General features: G+C 39.3%; 2 protein-coding genes across 2 annotated transcripts in view; one reads left to right on the forward strand and one right to left on the reverse strand.

Annotated features, from left to right (window-relative positions):
• The window catches only part of LOC134741613 (eye-specific diacylglycerol kinase), a 329,906-nt gene extending 315,264 nt beyond the window's left edge, over positions 1-14,642 (forward strand). The window contains exon 19 of the mRNA XM_063674462.1: positions 14,632-14,642. The gene's annotated coding sequence lies outside the window, so the exon portion shown is untranslated. The remainder of the gene's footprint in view (positions 1-14,631) is intronic.
• An 8,506-nt stretch (positions 14,643-23,148) lies between these two features.
• On the reverse strand, positions 23,149-26,415 carry LOC134741814 (uncharacterized). The gene is made up of 2 exons (XM_063674711.1): positions 25,174-26,415; positions 23,149-24,666 (listed from the first exon to the last, which is right to left on the reverse strand). The coding sequence occupies exons 1-2, from the start codon at positions 26,173-26,175 to the stop codon at positions 23,149-23,151; spliced, it is 2,520 nt and encodes an 839-aa protein (XP_063530781.1). The 5' UTR covers positions 26,176-26,415.
• Between the last annotated feature and the right edge of the window lie 1,199 nt (positions 26,416-27,614).

Here is a 27,614-nt window from a genome sequence, read left to right on the forward strand (position 1 = left end):
TTTATTCAGAGAACGCCGTATTTGACATTTTTATCGCTTGAGCACACTCGACTAATTGAGTTAGGATGCACCTGAATCTTATAGCGCTACTTAGGAAGGAGGTGCAAACTTTTTTTTCAAATATGTGCTACGACTATTGAGTACCCGAGTGCCAAACTAACAGATGACTGAAATTAATACGTTGTGACATGAATAAGCCACCGAAAAAGGATTTTGCCAAATTAACTCTAGAAGAGGGGGTACGGATATCAACAAATATAATTTTTTTATTGAACAATACATTAATTGCCACACATTGCACATCAGTGCCATCTTTTGGGGAACAGAGTAAACATTAAGTAATCAAGTATTCATAGTTAAGTAGTGGTGAAATCAACACGCATATCAACACGAATTTAATTGCATTGGTAATTATTTAAAATTATTAATTTTCTCCATCAGGAATTATACCTAATCGTAATTATATCGCATTCATATTCATACGTATCACCTCCTTAAAGCACTTAAGACGAAAGTGGAGGACCCGCGCGAAATCACCTTTTCTTACAACTGTAGTCCTCATTTTCCTCTCTTGATATTGACATTATTCAAAATATTTTGACACAATTAGTTGTGTATCAACCACCACAGCTATGTCCCGTGTACGTTTGTGTTTTTTGTATTTTTAATTACTTATTATAAAAGTCAGAAGCATTAAAAAATTTGCATGAAATCTGTTTTTGGCTCCTAATTTTTACAATAATCAAAAAATCTAAAAAAAGTCAAACGTAGAAAACGTAGCGTTTAGCTATGGTAAATATACATCAAATTATGTACCTAAAAATATTTTCATTTTAATAGAGGAAAATGGAGACTGTGTTTGTATGGAGAAGCAGCCGTGCCCTTTCCTCATAATAATGGTCACGAAGGCGTTTTTTTTAAGTATCCATACTTTAAAAAAAACATTTTTCAGTAAATGTCAAACGATTTGGGACTTATACGCGTTACCATGCCTTCCTGAAAAAAATAATCTTTCGCGAAAGTCTCGCAACGCATTGAGGCTACAAGGGGCACGGTCTCAGCAGTCTGAGAAAGACCACCTCTAGCCAGGCAGGTCGGTTCGCTTTCGGCTGAAACGGCAAGCCAGCGCGAGTCTCGATTGTGATCCCAAAGACATCGTACGCAATACATAATATGTAGGCGCAGATCCTGACGGAGGGTGGCGCCGGAGAAGCCGTGTTCATCCCGCGCATCCCCCCCATCCCGAGCAACTTCCCGTTTCACTTCAAGCGCCTAAAGGTTCCCGTGAGCGTCTGCTTCGCCATGACCATCAACAAGTCGTAGGGGCAGACGCTGCGCGCCGCCGGCGTCATGCTTAGACTGATTTGACTGGAGGACCGATTTGGATGATATTTGCCATGGACATGATTTGGATAGGTACAGTCAAGGACGCAAAAATACAAAAATGGTACTGTATCGTTCGATATACACCTACTACTTACTCTACTACGTACTCTATGTCGTTTAAATCACGTCAAAAATTTGAATAAGGGCAAAAAAAATTGATTTTGGAGTGTAGTTTTATTTAGTGGTACCTACTTAATTGTAAAATATTTTATCTGGACTACAGTTCCGCCTCCAGGGGAGAGGGAGATAAATTAGGGGTGAATTAGCTTACTGACACAGACCGAATTCCACGCAGGCGAAGCCGCGGGCACAGCTAGTTCTTAATATAACTTTGATCGCGTTGTTTTTTTATTTTTGGAAAAAATATAAGTAAGGACATTTTTTTATTTGGCAGGCTGAAAAAACAGAAAAAACCCTTACTTATATTTTAATTTCATATTTTTTACGTATATTATGATCGTCAAAAAATGGTGCCTAACTCTAAAATTGACTAAAGTAATACCGGTTTACGGAACATTTTTTTTTTCGATTGAGGGAGTTGAAACTTTGGAAGAAGACATTGTGACACAAAGGTCACGTGTTTTCAACCGCTTTTTTTCCTGCGCAAAGTTTATGTAGAAATAAAACAACCAATATACTCGTAAAAATCACATAAAAATCCACGTGAACGAAGTCGTGCGCAACAGCAAGTTAATATATATTTTTAGGGTTCTGTACAAAAAAAAAGGCAAAAAATCACGTCTGTTGTATGGGAGCCCCACTTTTATATTTGCGTTGAGTGAATGAAAGGTAAATTGCGGTTTACTTACGATTTGACGTATTAAAAAAACTACTTACTAGATCTCGTTCAAACCAATTTTCGGTGGCAGTTTGCATATATTTTTTTAGTTTTATCATTTTCTTAGTTTAGAAGTTACAGGGGGGGGGACACATTTTACCACTTTGGAAGTATCTCTCGCGCAAACTATTCAGTTTAGAAAAAAATTATATTACCTCAATAAACCTCAATAAGTATCATTTTTGAAGACCTATCCATAGATACCCCACACGTATGGGTTTGATGAAAAAAAATATTTGAGTTTCAGTTCTAAGTATGGGGAACCCCCAAACTTTATTGTTTTTTTCTATTTTTGTGTGAAAATCTTAATGCGGTTCACAGAATACATCTACGGAAAGACAGACAGACAATGACGAATCCATATGGGTTCCGTTTTTTGCCATTTGGCTACGGAACCCTAAAAAGTACGGAACTCTCGGTGCGCGAGTCCGACTCGTACTTGGCCAGTTTTTAGGATTCCTTATGGTGACAAAGCCTCAGCTCTCTGTCGGTTTTTCAGCGGGCTGTATTTCAAGTGCTGTAATTTAGTACCCAGGTATAAGTGTTGGACAAAAAGTAATTGAATTACAATTTAACAATTGCATTTACAAAATGTAATTGTAATTAGTAAAAACAATTACTTGTAAAAATCTTGTTCCCTTTAAATAAGTTCTTTATTTAAACGATGTTTTTCATGCAAGTACTGAACATGCAATAAGCAGGGCAAAATTAATAATTACAATTACAACGTGTAATTATTAATCAAATTCATAATAAAATTTTGTAATTAAAATTTGTTATTAATTACTTTATTCAATTACAATTACTTTTTTTTTATACCACGTCGGTGGCAATCAAGCATACGGCCCGCCTGATGGTAAGCAGTTACCGTAGCCTATGGACGCCTGCAACACCGGAGATATTACACGCGCGTTGCCGACCCTTTAAAAACCTGTACACTCCTTTTTTGAAGAACCCCATACTGTAGCCCCTCGGGAAAACCTCGGCAGGGAGCTCATTCCACAGCCAAAGCGTACGCGGGAGGAAATTCCTCTTAAACCGCACAGTACGCGACCATTTAGGTGCTAGGGTGTGAGGATGAACACCCTGCCGATGGCGAGCGGTGCGGTGATAGAAAGCGGCCGTTGGCATCATGTCAAACAGCCCATTGTACAAGCGGTAGAACACGCATAAGGAGGCGAAGTCTCTCCTTAGACTTAAAGGTTCAATACCGCTTGTGAGTTTGGGACAAAGAATATAATACTCACGTTTGGGATCGTCGACGATTCGTACAGCGCGCCTTTGGACTGAGTCGAAGGGTCCAAGCTGGCATCCAGGTGTTCCTGCCCAAAGGTGACAGCAGTACTCCATATGGGGTCTGACTTGCGATTTATATAGCAGCAGTCTTTACTTTTGTATAATACAATTTTTATCAACTTTATGTCGCATATCTTAAAACTATGAATGAGATTTGGACCCATAGATAGTAGGATCCTATAGATGAGCTATACGCTTGCCCCCGGGACAGAACCAAAGAACATACGAATGCGACAAAATAAAAACACGTTTAAACATTCCTGACAACATACCAAAAACAATGTACGTAATTTGGTCGTGTTATTTGTTACCCACCATAAACTATACTAAATTTAGGAATATGGGGAATAAAAAAAATGTGAGACTGTGACAAGGACAAACAATAATAGCGCTTTCTCTGCTACTCCTACTGAAAGATACATAAGACCATTCGGTCATCCCCCTCGGCGTGATGAGCCAAAATCATAGACATATAGTTTGTCAAGGGACTGTCTCATTTCGGGCGTAGACGGAGAGAGTCTTGCTGTCTTTGTTTTGCACTGGTACTGGCGCCCAGAAGAAGGGGATGAGTGTAGTTTTTTTGTTTCTATTTACTGACAAGATTTGCTTGACCAACTATAGTATATACAACTAGTTAGCCAAAATAGTATAATGTGGAGTCTTGTTCTATACCATCCATAGTTTTGCCAGTACGCGCTTTATGGATCGTATAGAATCCATGACGCGCTTCGCGCCTCTTTTGACTCGTGCCGATAAACCGCCAAAAAACGGAGAGTCTAGGCGCGAAGTGAACAATCTGCGAAATCGACTCCACACACGTTCGCGGCTTCGCGCATGAGTGTGGAGGGCCCTCAACATAGTGATACTATAGTCGGTCAAGCAAATCTTGTCAGTAGAAAAAAGCGCGCAATACAAATTTTCTATGGGACGATAGCCTTCGCGCCTACATTTTTTAAATTTGCCGCCTTGTTCTACTGACAAGATTTGCTTGACCAACTATACCTATCGAATTTAAACTGTTGTGAGACATACTAACATTAAATCATTTAATCATTGCGACAGGAGACCTAGGCTCTCCGAAACATGTCGCGCGAGTGACTAAAACAAGTGAGTCTAAACCGTAAAATGATTTAACTATACCTACGGCCAGGATTACACTTGTAAGTTTTACTTACGTAAGTAGGGACAAAGCTATTTGCTAGAATGAGATAACGATATTCATATCATATCTCATTCTGTAGTATAGCTGTGTCCCTACGTAAGTAAAACTTACAAGTGTAATCCTGGCCTATGTTTAACAAATAAACAAATCATAGACAGAATAGTTAAAACAAATAAATATTATAATTTGGAATTGAAAACAAAAATAATCGAAATTCTCAGCTGTCACTGCTGTCACTGTCAGTAGTGTCAGTCTGTCAGTGTCATAACAGAATACAATTACAATAGAATGTTGCGTCTCTATGTCTCTAATCATTAATTTAATTATAACAGTATTTATCTAACAAATAGATGAAAACAACTACTACTCTAACAAAATTTAAACTGCGCTTACATAGTATTCTATTGTTGTAATATTTTCCAGAAATATCCAATTATTTTATATCATTTGTGTTGTGTCAGGTACGAATCATCGTTTATTTCTTTCTATTATTGTTTCATCATGGGTTAGCTTATCATGGACAACTATTTTATAAAATAGAAGCTTGCTTACTGAATCTGGGGGCACGGCCGTGCCCCCGCCAAGACGAGACAAAGGGCAAAAGGCAGTGCATATCTTTTCTCGGCACGTTTCGCCGTATTTTCGAACCCTCGTAGCTTCGTCTTGGACAATGCTAGAGAGCTGTAATTTTTTGTATATCATTTTTTGTACTCAGTAGACTTATCAAAAACACCAAGTTTTATTAAGCTACCTATTATACTTAAAATTTTATAGTATCTTAATTTTCACTGTAACAAAACACATGAAATTCGCGTCATAGAAAATACAGACTACTTCCTGAAGTCTTAAAAGGCTGAAATTTGGCATGTAGGGATGGGTCTGTATGCAGACACATATGGTGACCAGAAATCTGTAACTTTCGCCCTGCAACCCCTTAAAATGGGGGTACCTAAAAATACCTCTAAACCTGAAAACATTGGTTCCTGAAGTCCTAGAATCGTGAAATTTTGTGTGGTAGCAGTGATCGGAATGCTAATACAAAAACAACATTAAAAAAGAACAAAAAGTTTTCGAAGTACAGATTTGAACCAGGTTCACGTGAACCAGACAAATAGCGCCCTCTATATTGGCACTGTTTCTTGTCGTAAACTTTTCAAAACCATACTTCAAACACTGGTGGCCTAGCGGTAAGAGCGTGTGATTTTCAATCCGGAGGTCGCGGGTTCAAACCCCGGCCCGGCTTAATGTTAACAGAAGGCTGGTTGGAAAAAGTGATCGTAAATACATACATGTAGAAGCTTATATAGCTAAGTGCAGTGCCACACTATAACACTACGGATTGGTTATGAACTATTACATATAATGACATAGCTAAACTAAGCTTAGAGTACATCTGCAAGTACACAAGTGTTTCGGTAGATGTCACCTTAATTAGTTTAATTATTATATCATAGAATTAAATAACTCTTTATATACATACAAGATATAGACAGTGGTACTACGTAAACGAAATTAATAACTAGCTATCTAAAATAGGCCCTTGAGGCATTGTACCAAGGATGCTGGTGGCATTTCCTCGCTGTATCGCAATGCTGATACGTTGTGCGAGGAAGCCGCCAGCTCATCTATCTAGATTAGGTAAGTAGGTATTTGCAAAGATAGATATAACTCCGTAATAGATGGATACAGTCCAAGCAAAGATAGATATAACTCCGTAATAGATGGATACAATCTAAGGAAAAAACGTGCCTCGAAAATCAAGAAAATTTGATTCTCGTTCAGAGGGCGCTACTAGTTTTGGCCTACAGTCGTATAGATGGCGTTGACGGTTTCGTTTGTTATTTAACAATTTTAACGCATATCAGTGAAAGAACATGGGTCAAAATCATAAAAATAATTAATGCAAATAAAAAAAATCATTTATCTATATTTAAATACATTCTATCGTATTTTTATAAATCTTCATTTTTAGTTTTAAAGTGTGTTGACAGATGGCAGTGAATTTACTGGGGTTACAAAATTTACTATGACAGTACCGCTCTAGTATAAGTTACTCTATGGTCCAAGGAAAAAACGGTGCCTCGAAAATCACGAAAATTTGATTCTCGATCAGATGACGCCACTACCTTTGGCCTACTCTCGTATAGAGGGCGTTGACAGTTTCGTTTATTATTTAACTATTTTAACGCATATCAGTGAAAGAAATGGGTCAAAATCATACAATAATAATTAATGCAAGTAAAAAAAAATCATTTATCCATATTTAAATACATTTTATCGTACTTTTATAAATCTACATTTTTAGTTTTAAAGTGTGTCGATAGATGGCAGTGAATTTACTGTGGTTACAAAATTTAACTTCTTACTTCGGGCAAACCGTCCGCCATGAAGATACTTGGAGACGTTGCGGGTAGCGTGTACCTGTCATACGCTCCGGGCATTCGGCCTTCAGTAGCCAAAATGGCAAAAACGGAATCCTTACAGTTTTGTTTAGTCCGTCTATCCGTCCGGTCTTCCGTCTGTCTGTCCATATGTGACAGCCATTTTGGAACATATGTGTATTTTGTGAGCAGACTATGATCAGTTGTTTTATTTATAAATTACATTACATACTCGACTGACGACGTTCATGTGACTCGTATTCTCACGTAACAAAATATTGTTAATTAAATTAGATTTGCCGTATTGTGCTGCACAATTTATTTGTGCAGTATTCAGCGAAAGGTGAATATATGTAGTCATATCATAATAGGAAGTTTGCAGGCACATACGACTTTTTGTTTTCGGATGTCACAGTACCATCAAACAGTTCCCAACGATTTAGAAACTCGCATGCGTGTACAGATCTCGAAACACCAGAGTAACGCGACCGTAAGATCCTTAACAATATGTATGCATATTCGGAGAGCTCATTTATATACCGGTTTCTTTACCTCTTGACTCGCGTGTGATAAGTGAGCTATTTTAATATTTTTTAAATAAATTCTGCTCACAAAATTTACCGAAAATAAGTTGAGTAATACGTACGACTTATACAAAAGAACAGCCGGAGACTAGAAAATATTTTTGCCCAACTGTAACGAATACCTACGCTTAGCTCGCACTTCGCACTCGCTAAATTCAAATTTTGTTTAAAAAAATACATGTCTGGGGATCAAACTCGAATCGTCGCACTACAAAGCCGCGGTTTTCCAACAGCACTGCGATAGCACGTAGGTATGTACCCACACCAAGGTATCTATATCTCTAGGTGAAATTTAGCTACTTATTCTCCATTAAGAATTAAATATCTAAATAGATGAAATTTCTGCATTAAGTACATGTCTCAAAAAGAAAAAAATGCCTAATGATATCGAAACCGCAACTTTTTTAGGCGCTGATCTACAATGACTCCGTGATGTTGTATATTCTCCAAATATATGTACTTAGTCGAAGAACATGTGAACACAAAATTCACAAAAATCGGTTGAGTGAGCTGAATCGGAGACCTTAACTAACGCTTAGGTCATTAAAACAATTCCGATTATGATAATAACGCTTTAAAATTTCTAGAAACTTACAATTTATAATACATAAAATTCCTGACTTATAATTTATATAGGCTCTACATAGATGGCGCTAGCAATACGTAACTTTTATAAAATCTAATGTTAAAATATTTTAGAATTATGCCTGATTTTATATATGATCCTGTATTATCGTAGATTCTATAAACGAATAAGTCATTTGTAGCTGGTATATCAACTCTTACAAAAATGAATGAGATCCCACCAAAAACATTTCATGTAAAGTGTTGCCAAGACTAGGCGCATAAAGCTTTTACACTCAAAAACTATCAGATCCCTTAGTAGGTACCAAGACTTTTACTCTGTAAGTCCTAACTTTATTAGCTCTAACTGTATAAAGCCAACATCTTGGTCAAACGTACAGTACGGCTTGGCCGTTTCGTTGCAGTCATATAAACACTCAATCGGTGGACTTGTTGTACCAAGTAGTTACACAAGTCTTTCAAATTCTGAGTGTCATTAAGGGATTGTCCAATTTGTCCATTTGACAGCAACGAAACGGCCAAGCCGTACTGTACGTTTGACCAAGATGTTGGCTTTATACAGTTAGAGCTAATAAAGTTAGGACTTACAGAGTAAAAGTCTTGGTACCTACTAAGGGATCTGATAGCTTTTGAGTGTAAAAGCTTTATGCGCCTAGTCTTGGCAACACTTTACATGAAATGTTTTTGGTGGGATCTTACTTTCGAATACCGCAATCCAGTTTCTAAGTAGGTATTCATTTCGTGTTTTCTATTAAAGCCGTGTTTCTTCAAACGAATACGAAGCATGTCATCTGATAAAGACCCGCTAACCAGCGAGAGATGTGGAAGAGTGAGAGAAGTCGGTAATCACGCTATTTGGAGTCTGTCATCTTGTAAGCCAGGTATAGCCCCAATTTGCTTTGCTCACATGTTTTTTTTGTAGCTTGTTAACCTTATGGACGCAAATGACCGATATAGTTAGTGCTTCTGGGCACTTTTCCGCAACTCGACAACTATTCTGCCTAAAATGAGGTAGCGCTACTCTAACCACCCCAGCTCCTCCATGAAGCCAAGCAATTTTAGGTTGCTAACTGCCTCTTTTATGACCGATATATCGGCACCGCAGGTCGAACGCCAAAGACGGATTAATCCGTCAGACCACAGAGCAACATAGATGCATGTGCATAGTTCAATTTCAGTTTGACACTTCGGTGACGTCGCGTCCGAGTGACAGCTTTTGTGTTTGACATGGCGTTGAAAAGGTTAAATTCAAGGGCCTGACACTCTTTGATAGAGAAATATAGTCTTATTGCGATTCCTATAAGAGGTAAGAGAAAATAGTGTCATGCTTTGTCCTTATCACCGACCGGGTTTTTTTTTTCATGGTCGGGTTATGGCAGCATAGGTAGGAGGCGATGGCGAAATACCGAAATTTATATGTGAAAGAGAAAAAGGATTATGCTGCCATACATTAACCTGTCAATACATGAATATGTCTCCCCTGGTCGCTCGGTTTCATGTCTATAACTACTATACTATGTCTATGGTTAAATTTATTTATTTTATTTATTTAAGCCTTTATTTTTCCTTAAATAGTTTTACATGATAAAAAAGAGTTTTCTAATATTATTGTTTTCCATTATTACTATTTTAAGGACCCCTATTGGGTATAGGCCTCCTCCATATCTTTCCACCTTTCTCGGTCTTTTGCCTTGATTAGCCAATTTTCTCCAGCTGTGGCTATAATATCCTTGGACCACCTTGTTATGGGTTTTCCCGCCTTCCTTTTGCCATGGGGTCCCGGCCACTTTGTGACTTTGTTGGTCCATCTGTCATCTGTCAATCTTCCTATGTGGCCGGCCCATCTCCATTTCTGTTTCAGCACAAACTCGAGGGCATCTATGATGTTTGTTTTGGATCGTATGTACTTGCTGTTAACCTTGTCCTTTAGTTTTATACTGAGAATGCTCCTTTCCATGGCTCTTTGGCAGGTTCTTATCTTTAATTTGTTCTTGTTTGTGTGCACCCAAGTTTGAGAACCGTATGTAAGGCATGGTAAAATGCACGTGTCCATTACTGTTTTCTTATGTTTTAGATTGTAATTTCCTTTTAAAAGCTCTTTAAAACTCCAGTACTTCCTCCAGCTGTTATGGATTCTACGGTCTATCTCCTGGCTGTTGCTGTCTGTGTCGAAAGATATTCTCTTGCCCAAGTATATGTAATGGTCTACATATTCAAGTTCTTTGCCTTGTATGTGTATTTTTGTAGGGGCTCCGTTAGTCATAATTTTTGTTTTTGTATGGTTCATTTCTAATCCGACTTTACAGCTTTCCTCGTTCAGCTCATTTAACATTATTTGTAGGATGCTGGTATTTTCTGAAAATATAGCTATATCATCTGCGAAACGCAAATGACTTAAGTGTTTATCGAATACTTTAATTCCTTTTTTATCCCAGTCCAGTTGATAGAATATGCTTTGTAGCACAGCTATGAATAACTTTGGTGATATTGGGTCCCCTTGTCGGACTCCTCTGCCTATTTTGAATTCTTTTCCTCTCGTTTCGAGTTTGACTCTGCTAGTACTGTTTTCATATACCTATATATTCCTTAGAGTGTTGATGTATTTAGAGTTTATCTTGCAGTCATTGAGGGCCTTCCAGATTGCGTTGTGGGAGATGCTGTCAAATGCCTTGGTGTAGTCTATGAAGGCTACATAGAGAGGTTTGTTGTATTCTTTGTATCGTTCTATGATTTGTTCCATTGTGTGGATGTGGTCTGTTGTTGAGTAGCCTGACCGGAACTCCGCTTGCTCTACTGGTTGGAGATTGTCAATTTGTCTTGTTATTCTATTTAAGAGCAGAGACGTGAAGAGCTTGTAGGTGCATGCTAGCAGGCTTATAGGCCGATAGTTAGTTATATTTTTTGGGTCACCCTTTTTGTATAAAATTGTGATGTCTGATGTATGCCATTGTTTGGGAGTTTTCTCATATTGTATGATCATATTAAACAGTTGGGTCAGTGGTGTTACAAGCAGTTTGGCTCCCAGTTTTAGAAGTTCGTTGCTGATGCCATCGGTGCCAGGACTTTTGTCTTTTTTTAAGTTCTTAATATGTTTTAAGACTTCTTTTTCCTCTATTAGTTGGATGGAGTTGTTTGCGTTTTCTGATTGGGTTTCTATATCTTCAGAGTAGTTGAGATCGTCTTCATTCCTTTTTTTATAAAGGTGTTGGTAGAAATTGGTTGCTGTATTTAGGATATCGGCCCGTGTGACCATTTTCTTCTCTTCTTCGTTAAGTTGTTGAATCCAGTTTTTCTGTGAGTCTAGTTCCTTTAAGCCTTTTTTTATGCTTTTATGTGCCACTATATTTTTTTCTATAATTTTCTTTCTATGGTTTTCATAGTCTTTGCGGATAGCTTTATTGGTGACTTTGAATAAGGTGCTTAGTTGTGCTTTTTCTTGTCTCGATCTGTGTGGTTTTCTTAGTAGTTCAGTTCGTTTCGCGATGAGGTCTCTAGTCTCCGTTTGTAATATTGAGTATGGTTGTTTTTTAGTAGGTTCTATTTTTGCTGCATCAATGATGCTTTTTTCTAGTTTGTTGTAGTAGTCTTGAATGGTTTTCGGAGGGTCCTTTATCACTTGTGATAGGCTTTCATCGAGTTTGTATAAATAGTTTTTAATGTCTTCTTCGCTTTTTGGTACTTTGGGGAGTGTTTTGAAGGTTTTCCTGGATTTATTGCTGTTATTGAGTATATATGTTCCTCTTACCATTTTGTGGTCAGATGGGAAGGATGTGTTCAAAAACTCTATGTTTGTGAAATTATTTGGTTTGTTAGAGAGTATGAAATCAATTTCATTTTTTGTTTGTTGGTTGGGTGAGATCCACGTCCATCTCCTATTATTTTTCATAGTAAACATTGTATTAATTATTATCATGTGTTGTTCCATAGCGAATTGCATCAGTCGCTCACCCCTGTGGTTTCGATTTCCTGTTCCGTATTTTCCGGCAACTAACGATTCAGTGGATTTTGGAATGCCAATTTTTGCATTGAAATCGCCAAGTATGATCTGAGTTTTATTTGATGTTTCTTGGGCTTCTATGACCTATGGTTAAATTACTTCCCTGAATTATGAGTAGGTATAGTTTGTCAGACGATATTGAAAAGATATCCCACAACTGGCTTTCGGAGGCACAAGACCGAGAACGGTGGAAGAGGTTGGAGGAGGCCTATACCCGACAGGGGTCCTAACACTATAGTATGTAAGGTTAAATATATTTTTTTAAAGATTGTAAATGTTTTATTAGTAGTCATGGAATAAAAAGGCTTTTTATTTTATTTTATTTTTTTATTTTATTTTACTTATTATAGTTTGTCAAAGGACTGTCTCATTTCAAACATAGACAGAGAGAATCATCTTTGTCTTACACTATAGACCGCGGGCCAGGAACAGATTTCCATGACCAATCGCCTCCCATGCGAAAACTCGTATAGTTGTTAACGGTTACCTCGTATAATGATGAACCCTCGTGAACGTCAGCTGTCGCTCCGTTGATGGGTTGAGGAATGGCAGCCACCGAAACTCGTAACACGGTCTTAGTATAACATCCCTTGACACCTGATTATCATTCAAGAGATAATAACTTGTTCTTACGCAATATGGTAAATATATATAAAGATTCCTACTCAAATCTCAATGGAGAAAGGTAGATATTTGTAAACCATAAACCTAGTATTACATAGATGGTCGGGTTATTTGTTACCCACCAAAACCATTCTAAAATTTACAGTGGAGACTAAAAAAATGTGAGACTAACAAGGACAATAATGGAGCTTTCTCTGCTACTCCTACTGAAAGTTTCATAAGTGCATCTTGTTCGGTCATCTGGCCCCTCCCCCATTTCATCTCTATATTATTGTACCTCTATGTTGTAAACATATTTTGGTTATGGATTCTACAGTCAGCTTCAAATAGATAGTGAATATAGTGATGGCCAAAGTGGCCAAATATATCAGAACACATCCACATTATTACACTATAGAGTAACAGAGGTGTGTTACAATACATTTGGCCACTGGTTGTCACTGTTTATTCGATGCTGACTAAATTAGAGATAACGTAGATAAATTCCAACTTAAGTAGAGATGGGCCTAATATGGACCTTGCCGAATACGAATATTCGGTTCAGATCATACCGAACCGAATATTCGGTTGGGCTAAAACTGCCTAAAACGATGAAAAAAGTTCATATATGTCCGCCATCTGCACCCGCACGTGTTTTTGACCTTTCCCCTCTGGACCGGCTGGGAATGTTTATGAAAAGAAACGGAACCGGTTCATGCCTGAGCGCCTACCGTGAACCACGTTCAACGTGTTGCCTCTCTGTCGCACTTGTAAATTCGTACGTAAGTGTGACAGGAAGGCAACACGTCGAACGTGTTGTCTCTATACTGACTACAAACTGGACGAGAGCTACACTCCCAGCAGGATATCCATCAGGGCCGGAACTCACTTCAATGATTTACAGGAAATTGAAGTTATTGAATTAATAGAGCCGAGTGGTAAGTCAAAGTTTAATCCAATCTTCGGATGTGTTTTTTGGAGTACTAAGGAGGGGCAAACTTTTGTAGGGAAGATCCAACCATAGTAGAAATCATAATGTCAAAAAGCCACAAAAGCTAAATTGACTGGTGTAAGTCCACCAAATGCTAAGGGCCGACTAGGTTCGTGTTCTTCTTTCACTCTCACTGAGCGTAAGCGAGAGCGAGATGGATGTGCTTGCCCGGGAGCGCGGATAACTTCCCTTAAACATGATATTGCCGATTTTTAGAAGCAATTTTCATATTATAAGTTTTTGTGCAAAATTTGTTACAAATATAAAGTGCAGTTTAGACTCAAAAACCCATCCTCCTCCTCCTCGAGAGAGGCCACAAGATTCTTAATTACCTAAATTTTTAGCAGCCGTTTTGTGACCTAAAACACGACACGATTTTTCAAAAACTCTGAACGTTCTTAATCTTAATTGTTTGAGCAAATCTCAACCCCGCTCCACACTCGTGCGCGCATCGCGGCGCGAAGCCCCGAACGTGATTCCCGCATGAGTGTGGAGGGCCCTCTAGGTCCAGAGCACAGAATAAATAATAGTACTACCGTACAGAAAGGACACTTCTTACAAAACCGGAGTTTGACAGCGATTCAGGGACGAATCATTTAGGGTTGTCAAAATTCAAGTCATTATCTTATCTGTGGGCGTGCACGCAAAGGGACATCAAGTTGTGCCTACCCTATAATAATTGCTCGGAGCAATTCGGAGCCGAGTGGAGCCCAGAATGCTCGAAAGGAGGAGTGTCGGCCCACTGTCCTCCAGAGCCACATGGGACTTGCGGCTGGGGATTGCGGACTCCTGTTGTAGTTTGCTGTAGTGGAATGTTTTCGTGGATCGAGAATAACTTGAGGATCTGTCACACCAAATTATAATGCAACATACAGTGTGGAAATCCATAAATACTCGCAAATACTCGTATTGAAACGATTGTTGAGGGAAATGAGAAGTTACTATAACATGTTGTATTCAAAAATACATAAAATAGAAAAAAAAATGGCTTGAAACGCAATACATAACACTATGCCATGCCTGTTGACAGTCTCCTGTTACTTGTCCTCAGAATACATTAAAATTACAATTCCCCTAAGAATTTTATATACATAGTTATAAGTTTGTAAAAGCCACTAGATATATTATGTTAAGAGTGCCCGGCAAGCTCGGCCGAATTTCACCTTCCCAATCCCATACAAACGGAGTGTTGTTCTCATTTTAAAACTACGTGTTGGGTTGTAATGAAACTTTGCACATACAATGACATGATGTCATTAAAAGGTAGGTCTGTAATTAGTTTAATATATGTAGTCATATCATAATAGGAAGTTTGCAGGCACATACGACTTTTTGTTTTCGGATGTCACAGTACCATCAAACAGTTCCCAACGATTTAGAAACTCGCATGCGTGTAGAGATCTCGAAACACCAGAGTAACGCGACCGTAAGATCCTTAACAATATGTATGCATATTCAGAGATTGATATTGATTGATATTGTATGTTATTATTTTTTTTTTTTTCATTATTTGACTTTGACATTGCGACATTTGTATTCCTAGTTTTACTATATAAATTCTAATTGTTTGACATCCGGGTATTTAATATTATAAAACTAGTCTTCTTAGTAGTAACTGTTGTCATTAATTCTTTGATACTGATTTCTGTTCAGTTTATTTTTACACAATTTTTTAATTTAGACTTAAGACACTGTTTTTTGCATGCCTGATGGTCAAATATAGAGACACCACTTATTGTAAGATTACCATCACTGTATGTACTACCTATATTTGCAAATAAAACATTTTGAATTTGAATTTGAATTTGAATTTGAGAGCTCATTTATATACCGGTTTCTTTACCTCTTGACTCGCGTGTGATAAGTGAGCTATTTTAATATTTTTTAAATAAATTCTGCTCACAAAATTTACCGAAAATAAGTTGAGTAATACGTACGACTTATATAAAAGAACAGCCGGAGACTAGAAAATATTTTTGCCCAACTGTAACGAATACCTACGCTTAGCTCGCACTTCGCACTCGCTAAATTCAAATTTTGTTTAAAAAAATACATGTCTGGGGATCAAACTCGAATCGTCGCACTACAAAGCCGCGGTTTTCCAACAGCACTGCGATAGCACGTAGGTATGTACCCACACCAAGGTATCTATATCTCTAGGTGAAATTTAGCTACTTATTCTCCATTAAGAATTAAATATCTAAATAGATGAAATTTCTGCATTAAGTACATGTCTCAAAAAGAAAAAAATGCCTAATGATATCGAAACCGCAACTTTTTTAGGCGCTGATCTACAATGACTCCGTGATGTTGTATATTCTCCAAATATATGTACTTAGTCGAAGAACATGTGAACACAAAATTCACAAAAATCGGTTGAGTGAGCTGAATCGGAGACCTTAACTAACGCTTAGGTCAATAAAAACAATTCCGATTATGATAATAATGCTTTAAAATTTCTAGAAACTTACAATTTATAATACATAAAATTCCTGACTTATAATTTATATAGGCTCTACATAGATGGCGCTAGCAATACGTAACTTTTATAAAATCTAATGTTAAAATATTTTAGAATTATGCCTGCTTATATATGATCCTGTATTATCGTAGATTCTATAAACGAATAAGTCATTTCTAGCTGGTATATCAACTCTTACAAAAATGAATGAGATCCCACCAAAAACATTTCATGTAAAGTGTTGCCAAGACTAGGCGCATAAAGCTTTTACACTCAAAAGCTATCAGATCCCTTAGTAGGTACCAAGACTTTTACTCTGTAAGTCCTAACTTTATTAGCTCTAACTGTATAAAGCCAACATCTTGGTCAAACGTACAGTACGGCTTGGCCGTTTCGTTGCAGTCACATAAACACTCAATCGGTGGACTTGTTGTACCAAGTAGTTACACAAGTCTTTCAAATTCTGAGTGTCATTAAGGGATTGTCCAATTTGTCCATTTGACAGCAACGAAACGGCCAAGCCGTACTGTACGTTTGACCAAGATGTTGGCTTTATACAGTTAGAGCTAATAAAGTTAGGACTTACAGAGTAAAAGTCTTGGTACCTACTAAGGGATCTGATAGCTTTTGAGTGTAAAAGCTTTATGCGCCTAGTCTTGGCAACACTTTACATGAAATGTTTTTGGTGGGATAGATATGACACATACAATCTTATGAACAAAATAACAACAAAACATAAAATTTTATACATAGTGCTTTAAATTCTTACATTCCATACCCCAATATTTTTACTCTGCGCATTAAATAAAAAAAGTTTTTACTACTACTAACTGCCCTGAAACTGAAAAAATCCATTAAGACAAAATTACTTAAAGTCGAAAAGATCAAATGGCATGCACTAAAGGGTGAAAAGGGCAGTGCCGTCAGAAATCATGTTGTGGACTATCTATGCAAAAATCCCCCTCAAAATGAAAACCCATCGGTAACATGGAAAAACTTTGAAACTTTTTGCATAGCCACCGTTAAACACGAACTAGGGGTCAGCAAAGGAGCTCTGCACAGTGCAAAGTATGCCAAATGGTGGAACAACTGGACCAAAGATAGCGTTGCTAATAAGAAACGTCTGTTTAAAATCTGGCAAAATACAGGCTCCGAGGAAGATAAGGAAAATTACAAACAAGCCAAAAAAGCTGCAAGAACAACGGTGGCCGTTGAGAGAGATAAGGCTGATTCAGAGTTTTACAAACAACTAGATTTAACCACTAGTAATGATATATATAAAGTGGCTAGACGTAGACACAATGATACTAAGGACTTCAAAACTACTAAGTATATTAAAAACAGAGAAGGCACTCTACTCACAAACGACAAGGATATCTGCGATAGATGGTACGAGTACTACCAAAACTTGTTAAACGAAGAATTCCCTAGACATCAAGAAGCAGAATTACCGCCAACCGAAGGACCAATCAGTGAAATAACCCCGGCAGAAGTGAGGAAAGCAATCTCTAAAATGAAAAACCACAAAGCAACGGGTCCTGACGATGTACCCGCAGATGTACTCTGGAAACTTCTAGGAAGCGATGGAGAGATTTAGCTCTCAACTCTATTCAATAGGATTTTAGACGACGGGGAAATGCCAGTTGCTTGGAGAAAAAGTATATTGGTCCCGTTTTACAAAAACAAGGGAGATGTTAGAGATTGCGGAAACTTTAGGGGTATTAAACTTACATCACACACTCTCAAGATCTGGGAGCGAGTCCTAAGTGAGCGCCTTCAGAGTTGAATTCATTGTACAGAAAATCAATTTGGGTTTATTGCTAGAAAAGGAACCACAGAAGCAATACATGCAATAAGGCTGTTAGTAGAAAAAGCTCGTGAAAATAAACAAACATTGTGGATGATCTTCATAGATTTAGAAAAAGCTTTTGACCGAGTACCCCGAACACTGATATGGCAGGCTTTAAGGTCGCAAAACGTTCCTGAACGATACATAAAGCTTATAACAGACATGTATCGCAACGTGCAGACAAGCGTTCGAAGCCCAGCAGGTATGTCAAAGAGCTTTGATATTGAAGTTGGGGTTCATCAGGGAAGCGCTCTTAGCCCTCTACTATTCAATACCATCATGAATTACCTCACCGAGAGAATCCAGAAACCCTTACCGTGGAACCTATTGTATGCTGACGACGTGGCTCTGATATCAGACAATAAACAAGAAGTACAGGATAGTTTAGATCAATGGAGGAGATCTCTGGAGCCAAACGGATTGCGCATAAGTAGAACCAAGACGGAGTATATGGTGCTCAACTTCGGCACTGACAAATCTAGCACGACACACACTGAGCTGAAGCTTGATGGGGAAATCCTACCAAGAGTAAAAAAGTTCAAATACCTAGGTTCTGTTATTGCTGAGGATGGCACGATTACAGCCGACATAACGCAACGAATAACATCTGGATGGAATAAATGGCGCGAACTAACAGGGGTCTTGTGTGACCCAAAAATGCCAATAAAAACAAAAGGCAAGATATATAAAACCGCCGTTAGGCCAGTTCTACTATACGGTAGTGAAACGTGGGCTACGAAGTAAATACATGAGCAAAAACTACACACTACTGAAATGCGTATGCTTCGTTGGGCAGGAGGAGTTACCCTTAAAGATAGAGTCCGAAATGAATATATCCGGGGCACCTTCAAGGTGGCACCAGTTACCGAGAAGATAAAGGAATCCAGACTAAGATGGTTCGGACATGTGATGCGTCGACCCGAAAACCACGTTGTGAAAACGTGCCTTTCCATGGCTGCAGCAAAGGGAGGAAGGGGCAGGCCAGTAACTACCTGGCTGACGAATGTCCGGAGAGACATGAAGGAGTTGGTCCTGTCCAGTGACGACGCATATCAGCGAACAAAGTGGCGCCTCAAGATTAGGAAAGCCGACCCCGCGTAACGGGATAAGGCGAGGACAAAGAAGAAGAAGATTAAATAAAAAAAGTTTTTGGCAAAAATTACATTATTAGTACAAGCTTATTATAGCTGACTATACTTATCCCACCAAAAACATTTCATGTAAAGTGTTGCCAAGACTAGGCGCATAAAGCTTTTACACTCAAAAGCTATCAGATCCCTTAGTAGGTACCAAGACTTTTACTCTGTAAGTCCTAACTTTATTAGCTCTAACTGTATAAAGCCAACATCTTGGTCAAACGTACAGTACGGCTTGGCCGTTTCGTTGCTGTCAAATGGACAAATTGGACAATCCCTTAATGACACTCAGAATTTGAAAGACTTGTGTAACTACTTGGTACAACAAGTCCACCGATTGAGTGTTTATGTGACTGCAACGAAATGGCCAAGCCGTACTGTACGTTTGACCAAGATGTTGGCTTTATACAGTTAGAGCTAATAAAGTTAGGACTTACAGAGTAAAAGTCTTGGTACCTACTAAGGGATCTGATAGCTTTTGAGTGTAAAAGCTTTATGCGCCTACTCTTGGCAACACTTTACATGAAATGTTTTTGGTGGGATCTCATTCATTTATGTAAGAGTTGATATACCAGCTAGAAATGACTTATTCGTTTATAGAATCTACGATAATACAGGATCATATATGAGCAGGCATAATTCTAAAATATTTTAACATTAGATTTTATAAAAGTTACGTATTGCTAGCGCCATCTATGTAGAGCCTATATAAATTATAAGTCAGGAATTTTATGTATTATAAATTGTAAGTTTCTAGAAATTTTAAAGCATTATTATCATAATCGGAATTGTTTTAATGACCTAAGCGTTAGTTAAGGTCTCCGATTCAGCTCACTCAACCGATTTTTGTGAATTTTGTGTTCACATGTTCTTCGACTAAGTACATATATTTGGAGAATATACAACATCACGGAGTCATTGTAGATCAGCGCCTAAAAAAGTTGCGGTTTCGATATCATTAGGCATTTTTTTCTTTTTGAGACATGTACTTAATGCAGAAATTTCATCTATTTAGATATTTAATTCTTAATGGAGAATAAGTAGCTAAATTTCACCTAGAGATATAAATACCTTGGTGTGGGTACATACCTACGTGCTATCGCAGTGCTGTTGGAAAACCGCGGCTTTGTAGTGCGACGATTCGAGTTTGATCCCCAGACATGTATTTTTTTAAACAAAATTTGAATTTAGCGAGTGCGAAGTGCGAGCTAAGCGTAGGTATTCGTTACAGTTGGGCAAAAATGTTTTCTAGTCTCCGGCTGTTCTTTTGTATAAGTCGTACGTATTACTCAACTTATTTTCGGTAAATTTTGTGAGCAGAATTTATTTAAAAAATATTAAAATAGCTCACTTATCACACGCGAGTCAAGAGGTAAAGAAACCGGTATATAAATGAGCTCTCTGAATATGCATACATATTGTTAAGGATCTTACGGTCGCGTTACTCTGGTGTTTCGAGATCTCTACACGCATGCGAGTTTCTAAATCGTTGGGAACTGTTTGATGGTACTGTGACATCCGAAAACAAAAAGTCGTATGTGCCTGCAAACTTCCTATTATGATATGACTACATATATTCACCTTTCGCTGAATACTGCACAAATAAATTGTGCAGCACAATACGGCAAATCTAATTTAATTAACAATATTTTGTTACGTGAGAATACGAGTCACATGAACGTCGTCAGTCGAGTATGTAATGTAATTTATAAATAAAACAACTGATCATAGTCTGCTCACAAAATACACATATGTTCCAAAATGGCTGTCACATATGGACAGACAGACGGAAGACCGGACGGATAGACGGACTAAACAAAACTGTAAGGATTCCGTTTTTGCCATTTTGGCTACTGAAGGCCGAATGCCCGGAGCGTATGACAGGTACACGCTACCCGCAACGTCTCCAAGTATCTTCATGGCGGACGGTTTGCCCGAAGTAAGAAGTTAAATTTTGTAACCACAGTAAATTCACTGCCATCTATCGACACACTTTAAAACTAAAAATGTAGATTTATAAAAGTACGATAAAATGTATTTAAATATAGATAAATGATTTTTTTTTACTTGCATTAATTATTATTGTATGATTTTGACCCATTTCTTTTACTGATATGCGTTAAAATAGTTAAATAATAAACGAAACTGTCAACGCCCTGTATACGAGAGTAGGCCAAAGGTAGTGGCGTCATCTGATCGAGAATCAAATTTTCGTGATTTTCGAGGCACCGTTTTTTCCTTGGACCATAGAGTAACTTCATAGTAAATTTTGTAACCCCAGTAAATTCACTGCCATCTGTCAACACACTTTAAAACTAAAAATGAAAATTTATAAAAATACGATAGAATGTATTTAAATATAGATAAATGATTTTTTTTATTTGCATTAATTATTTTTATGATTTTGACCCATGTTCTTTCACTGATATGCGTTAAAATTGTTAAATAACAAACGAAACCGTCAACGCCATCTATACGACTGTAGGCCAAAACTAGTAGCGCCCTCTGAACGAGAATCAAATTTTCTTGATTTTCGAGGCACGTTTTTTCCTTAGACTGTATCCATCTATTACGGAGTTATATCTATCTTTGCAAATAAGGTGAGTTCGGCTAAGTTTCGGACGATTTTAGGTGGGTTGAGATGATGTTGGTTTTTTTTTTTCTTAGCTTTTGGATAGGGTACGGACATGATTTAAGTACAGAATTGATAATAATGAAATGCTCTATATAATTGAATTTTATTATCTTTCTAAACGTCATAGTGAGCGTGTAATGAGTGTTTAAATATAGGAAACAAAATAAATTGACAGCATTCTTTTTTTACGTGGTGGTGTAAGAACGGACGGGCCTATAAGTTCGGCCCTATTGCCGGTACCATAAAGTTTACCATTGCAAAATAACCGGTTTTACTCACCGATTCATATATAGAAGAATTGGCCTAGCAGTAATTCGGGCTATCATATCCGACCCATTTTTTTTTTTTGCATTTTTTCCGTCCGATCTTACACCATGCGCTCAATTTTCAAGAAATTATGGTTGTCAAACTTTTAGGTGTGGGGTCAATGAACCCATGTGGGTCAATGAACCACGTAGGTTCATTGACACCTTAAGCGCGGAAGGTTGAAAGAGAGTGATAAAATATTACATAAGGGTAAAATAATATGAAAGTGGAGGAATTAATACGACCAAAACTTAATCAATTGCAGTAATATCAGTGTATAGGTACTTAATAAACTTTCCAACGCCATCTCACATAACTACGAGTATGATTTCGTGTGAGGAAACATCTCTCGATCTTACAAACAGGCCAATTCGCTTTGATAAGCACACATTTTAAACCAAGTAAGAATTGATTAATCAACACAACAATAATATTTCAAGAAACCATTATATTTCTTTAACATTATTAAAATAATAATCAACAAAAAAATAAACCTACCTCTTCATAATTAAGCAGATAGGTAAATAAAAATATTTATAATTATTTATTCATAAAGAGATCAGTTACCTACTTAAGTGTGCAATATTAGACGCTTAGATTGTAATTTGCGGTTATGTAAAAAAAAAACACCACTGTTGACTGTATGGGGTTCGTATGAAGAAAAGGCCGAGGTTCTAACACGAAGATATATTATGTAAAACACACAATTACAAAAAATGTCACGAGAGCGTATGTGCATAGGCTCGCGGCCAGCAGCGGACTGCCTGGCGGCACATAGCAACGAGTTGCATTAGATATGATACAAACAATTTTCAGCCTTAAGTCTAATCTATTAAAGTCTAATTTAACACGACAATGATTTTTATAAGTAAAACATAACTAGCTACAGATATAAAGAGCGCATCGCCAACACTCCCCACCCTAGTGCTGTCTCAGCACTAATCAACTAAAGAGATAGGTGCGATGCGTGCCGCAGACCGACGCCAAGTCCCAGTCCTGGTCTTTACCTCCACCAGCCTTATGCGCCCGTCCTTACCGGCAAACACTTGAGTGACCAAACCTTTTGGCCACATGTTGCGGGGAGAGTTCGGGTCCACAACAAGGACGAGGTCGCCGACTTGCAGCGGCTTCCTTTCCTCGTGCCATTTCCTTCTTGGTATGAGGTCGGGTAGGATCTCCTTCAACCATCTCTGCCAGAACATATCGGTTAGCCGCTGAGCTGTACGCCAGTGTTTCCGTAGGTACAGATCAGATCCGTCAAAAGAACCGATAGTAGGCAGATTTGACGACGTGCCAAGAAGGAAATGGTTCGGTGTGAGTGATTCCACACCTCCATTTTCTACAGAGACGTGCATCAGGGGACGACAGTTCACTATATTCTCGACTTCCGCCATAAGCGTGCTTAAAACTTCGTCCCGTGGTGCACGCTCATTTAAAATTACTTTGAGAGACGTTTTTACGCTACGAATTAGCCTCTCCCACGCCCCACCCCAATGGGGGCTAGCGGGAGGGATAAAAGTCCACTCCATACCTTTGTTGGCACCGTAGCTTTTCAGCTCTTCGGCGTTCAGTTCCTGCATCGATCGCTGCAACTCAGTACAGGCGCCACGCAGGTTCGTCCCATTATCGGAGAACAGGTGTGATGGCCAGCCACGCCTAGCCGCCATCCGACGCAGCGACATTATCAGCGAGTCCGAAGTCAGAGAGGAGACTAGCTCAATGTGGATCGCGCGCACCGTCAGGCAAGTATACAAAACTCCATACCTTTTCTCACGGCGTCGTCCCACGACGACCTCCATCGGTCCGAACAGGTCTAAACCGCAGTATGAGAATGCACGCTGATGATGTGCCATTCGTGCCCTTGGTAAGTCCCCCATTCGCGGAATACGCGGTTGACACTTACGGATTCTGCACAGCATACAGGATGAAGCTATGAACTTGACGGTTGGTCTTAGACGTAAGATCCAGAACCGTTGTTTTACCTCATTAACTATGGTTTCTTGGTTCCCGTGCGCCAGCTTCACGTGATAATCTCGGACGATCAACTTACTCACCTGATGCCGACCATCGAGTATTACCGGCCTCTTAACATCAATAGGTACGTCTGTTACAGCATCTATGCGGCCGCTCACTCGCAGCAGACTATGTTCGTCAAACACCGGTGACAGAGAGACCAATCTACTGGTGCGGTGCAACGGCTTACCATTTTTAATAGTGACGATATCTTTGCCGAAGGACTCCGCCTGTGCGTGCTGTATAAGCAATCTTTCAGCTCGTTCCATAGTACCGCAATCAACTTGTCCTTGAAGACCTTTGCATCTGTCGATAAACGCTAGTACCGTAGCCGTGGCCCGCTTCAAACGTAACCAAGAAGAAAACCGCAATGGGTCCGGTACAGCCAGTCCAATTGAACCCTCATGTACGACAGCAACACATTCAGGCGACGCGGCGTCTGACTGTGACAAAATTACATCTTTTGGCCACAAGGATACGTCTTCATATAAAAAATTCGGACCCGCGAACCATTTATCTAGTTGAGCGCAATCGAAAGTCTCCCGTGTAGCTAAATCCGCTACATTTAGCTTTGTAGGTATATAATTCCACTCGTCTACGCGGGATAACTCATCAATTTCGCCCAACCGGTTCGCTTCGAACGTTTTATATGAGCGCGTATTGTTACGCACCCAATGCAATACAGTTGAACTGTCGCACCAAAAGTAACGCCGCTCGGGAACTATCTTGTGCTCCTTACCTATTGTATTAGCCAGCCTTGCGGCTAATAGTGCAGCTTGTAACTCGGCCTTAGGTACTGTCAATGGCTTTACAGGCATAACTTTACATTTACTGGCAATAAAGGCAACTTTAATACGACCATTTATCTCCCAACGCCAATAAGCAACAGTACACATAGCCCGAGTACTACTATCACAAAACACATGCAATTGTAAGTTATTATAACCTACCTTTGCCGTACGCGTAGCGCTTGTAGGCTCTGCTACGGATTCGTAGACCTTCGTAGCGCATGACGTAGGCGCAACGTTGCCAGGCGCAAACGTCGATAGCGGCAACGTCGCGCTCGGGGTACCAGCAGATGCTCCGCTCAGGTGATCTGCCGTCTCGCTTACTCGCACAGGTGGAGACTCGTCATCTCCGTGATTGTGATTGCGAACAGCTGATTGATAGCACCTTGGTATACGTATGTCGCTAATTACCTGAAGTAGGTCAATCCATTTTCGCCACTTGTTGTAAATAACATCCGGAATGTAATCATTCCAGTCTATATTTAACCGCCAGGTATCCTGCAGCATAATACGACCCTGAATGGTGAAAGGAGATAAGAATCCTAAAATATCGAAAATCGACATTATTACCCTGAGCATAAGACGCTTTGTAGGACGCTCATCACCGTTGACAATACTTTCGGGAATCCGTTTTAATGATAAGTCGAATGTCAACTTATCATCGGCCGGATACCATATTAGGCCGAGAGTACGCTCACCTTGTTGCTGCTGATCGACTTTAAACCTTACGGCCGCTGTACCTAAGGTTTGATTTGGCAGACTGTTTAAAACCGAGACACTGTTGCTAGTCCAGTTTCTCATCTCGAAACCGCCGGCACTGTGAATTAAATTTATATTTCTTACCATTTTGATGGCCGCGGTTTCGTCTGCAAAACTGTCTATGTAGTCATCTACGTAATGCGAGTTACATATCGCATCGACAGCGTCCGGCATAGTTGACTCGAACCGTCGCGCTTTCAAGTTTTTGATAAACTGACTAACAAAAGGACTGCAATTAGCCCCAAACGGAAGTGATGTCATAACATACGTTTTTAGTGCGTCAGTAGGGTTGTCCCTCCATAGGAACCTTAAAGCGTTTTGATCTTCGACTCGAATCTTGATCCTTAAAAACATATCCTTGATGTCGCCAGTTACTCCAATCTTGTTTTCCCTAAAGCGTAACATAATACCAAATAGTGACGACAGCAAATCGGGACCTGTTAATAAGAAATCGTTTAAACATAAGCCATTTACCTTATTTGCTGAGTCGAAGACCAAACGCAGACGCTTTTTATTGACGTTATCTACTCCGAAATGAGCGAGATACCATGTTTTGGGCCTCACCTGAGTATCTGACAGCTCAGATGCGTAATCATTTTGAAGTAAATGCGTCACACGCTCCCGATACCTTTCAGCAAAACCAGAGTCTTTTATCATTTTATTTTCTATACCTTTCATCCTTTTAAGAGCGCTAGGATACGAGTCAGGCATGGATGGGTGGTCCTCCTTCCACGGCAGGCCGACATGCCAGCGGCCGGCGCGCAGCTCCGCTGACTGCTGCAGCTGCGCCACCGCGCGCGCGTCCTGCGCGTTCTGCCGCGGCGCGCATGTCACGCCCATCGTGTCCACTTTGAATGACAGGCGGACCTCCTCATGGATCTGCCTTAACAGATCGAGACCCTCTGAGGTATCCGTCGTGTCCTCCATATCTGAAATAAAAAGGTTAGACTCGACCTGCGTGGGCGGGCGGACGCCCTGCGGCACGTACATCTTCCCATGAGCGCACCAACCCAGGGGAGTGAGGCTAGCATACCCCTCGTTATTTTTACCTTCTCTAATTTGTAAAGGCAACATTAAATGATAATTATCTTGACCTATTACCATCTCAGGTTTTGAATCGGAAGTACATAATTTATCTCTAATATCTTTTAAATGAGTAAAGTTAGTACATTTTAAAACTGATAAACTTTGCAACGGTACACTCAAATCGTCGACACTACGCACTCTTAAATTATGCACCTTATTGTCTATACCCGTAATGTTCACATTCACAATGGTAGAATCGCGCACTAATTCGCTGCCGAGAAATGCACCTTAAAACGTGCTAGTACGTCCACTTAATCCCGCGCGCCGCGCTAATTTCGAACTTATTAAACTAATCGAAGAACCATCGTCCAATAAGGCCGTAGTTGAAAATACACCGGTAGGTCCGTGAACATTGATACGTACTACTTTCAGCAACACCGTTTTATCACTTACGTTAATATGCGTCAAAGTCTCAGGAACAGATTTGGATTCGAGGTCTTGCTGCGTTGACGCACTCGTAGTAGGACATGTTGTAGAACTCGAAGGGCCCGATGATGATGATGACGCAAGCGGTACCTCGATCTTATTTACCGTGTAGTGCAGGAGTCGATGATGTGCTTCGCCACAATCGTCCTTATCGCAAGCAGGCGCACGGCACGATTCTCGTTCGTGTTTCGATAATAGGCATTTATAACATAAGCCGTTTTTTCTAACGAATTGCCACCTGACTTTGCGCAGCGCTCGTTTAAACTGTTTACAATCGGTTATCTTGTGAACAGATGTTCGGCAAAATAGGCATTTTTTATCGCTTCCTTCGC

The sequence above is a fragment of the Cydia strobilella genome, chromosome 5 (assembly GCF_947568885.1).
Source record: "Cydia strobilella chromosome 5, ilCydStro3.1, whole genome shotgun sequence".
Lineage (NCBI taxonomy): Eukaryota > Metazoa > Arthropoda > Insecta > Lepidoptera > Tortricidae > Cydia > Cydia strobilella.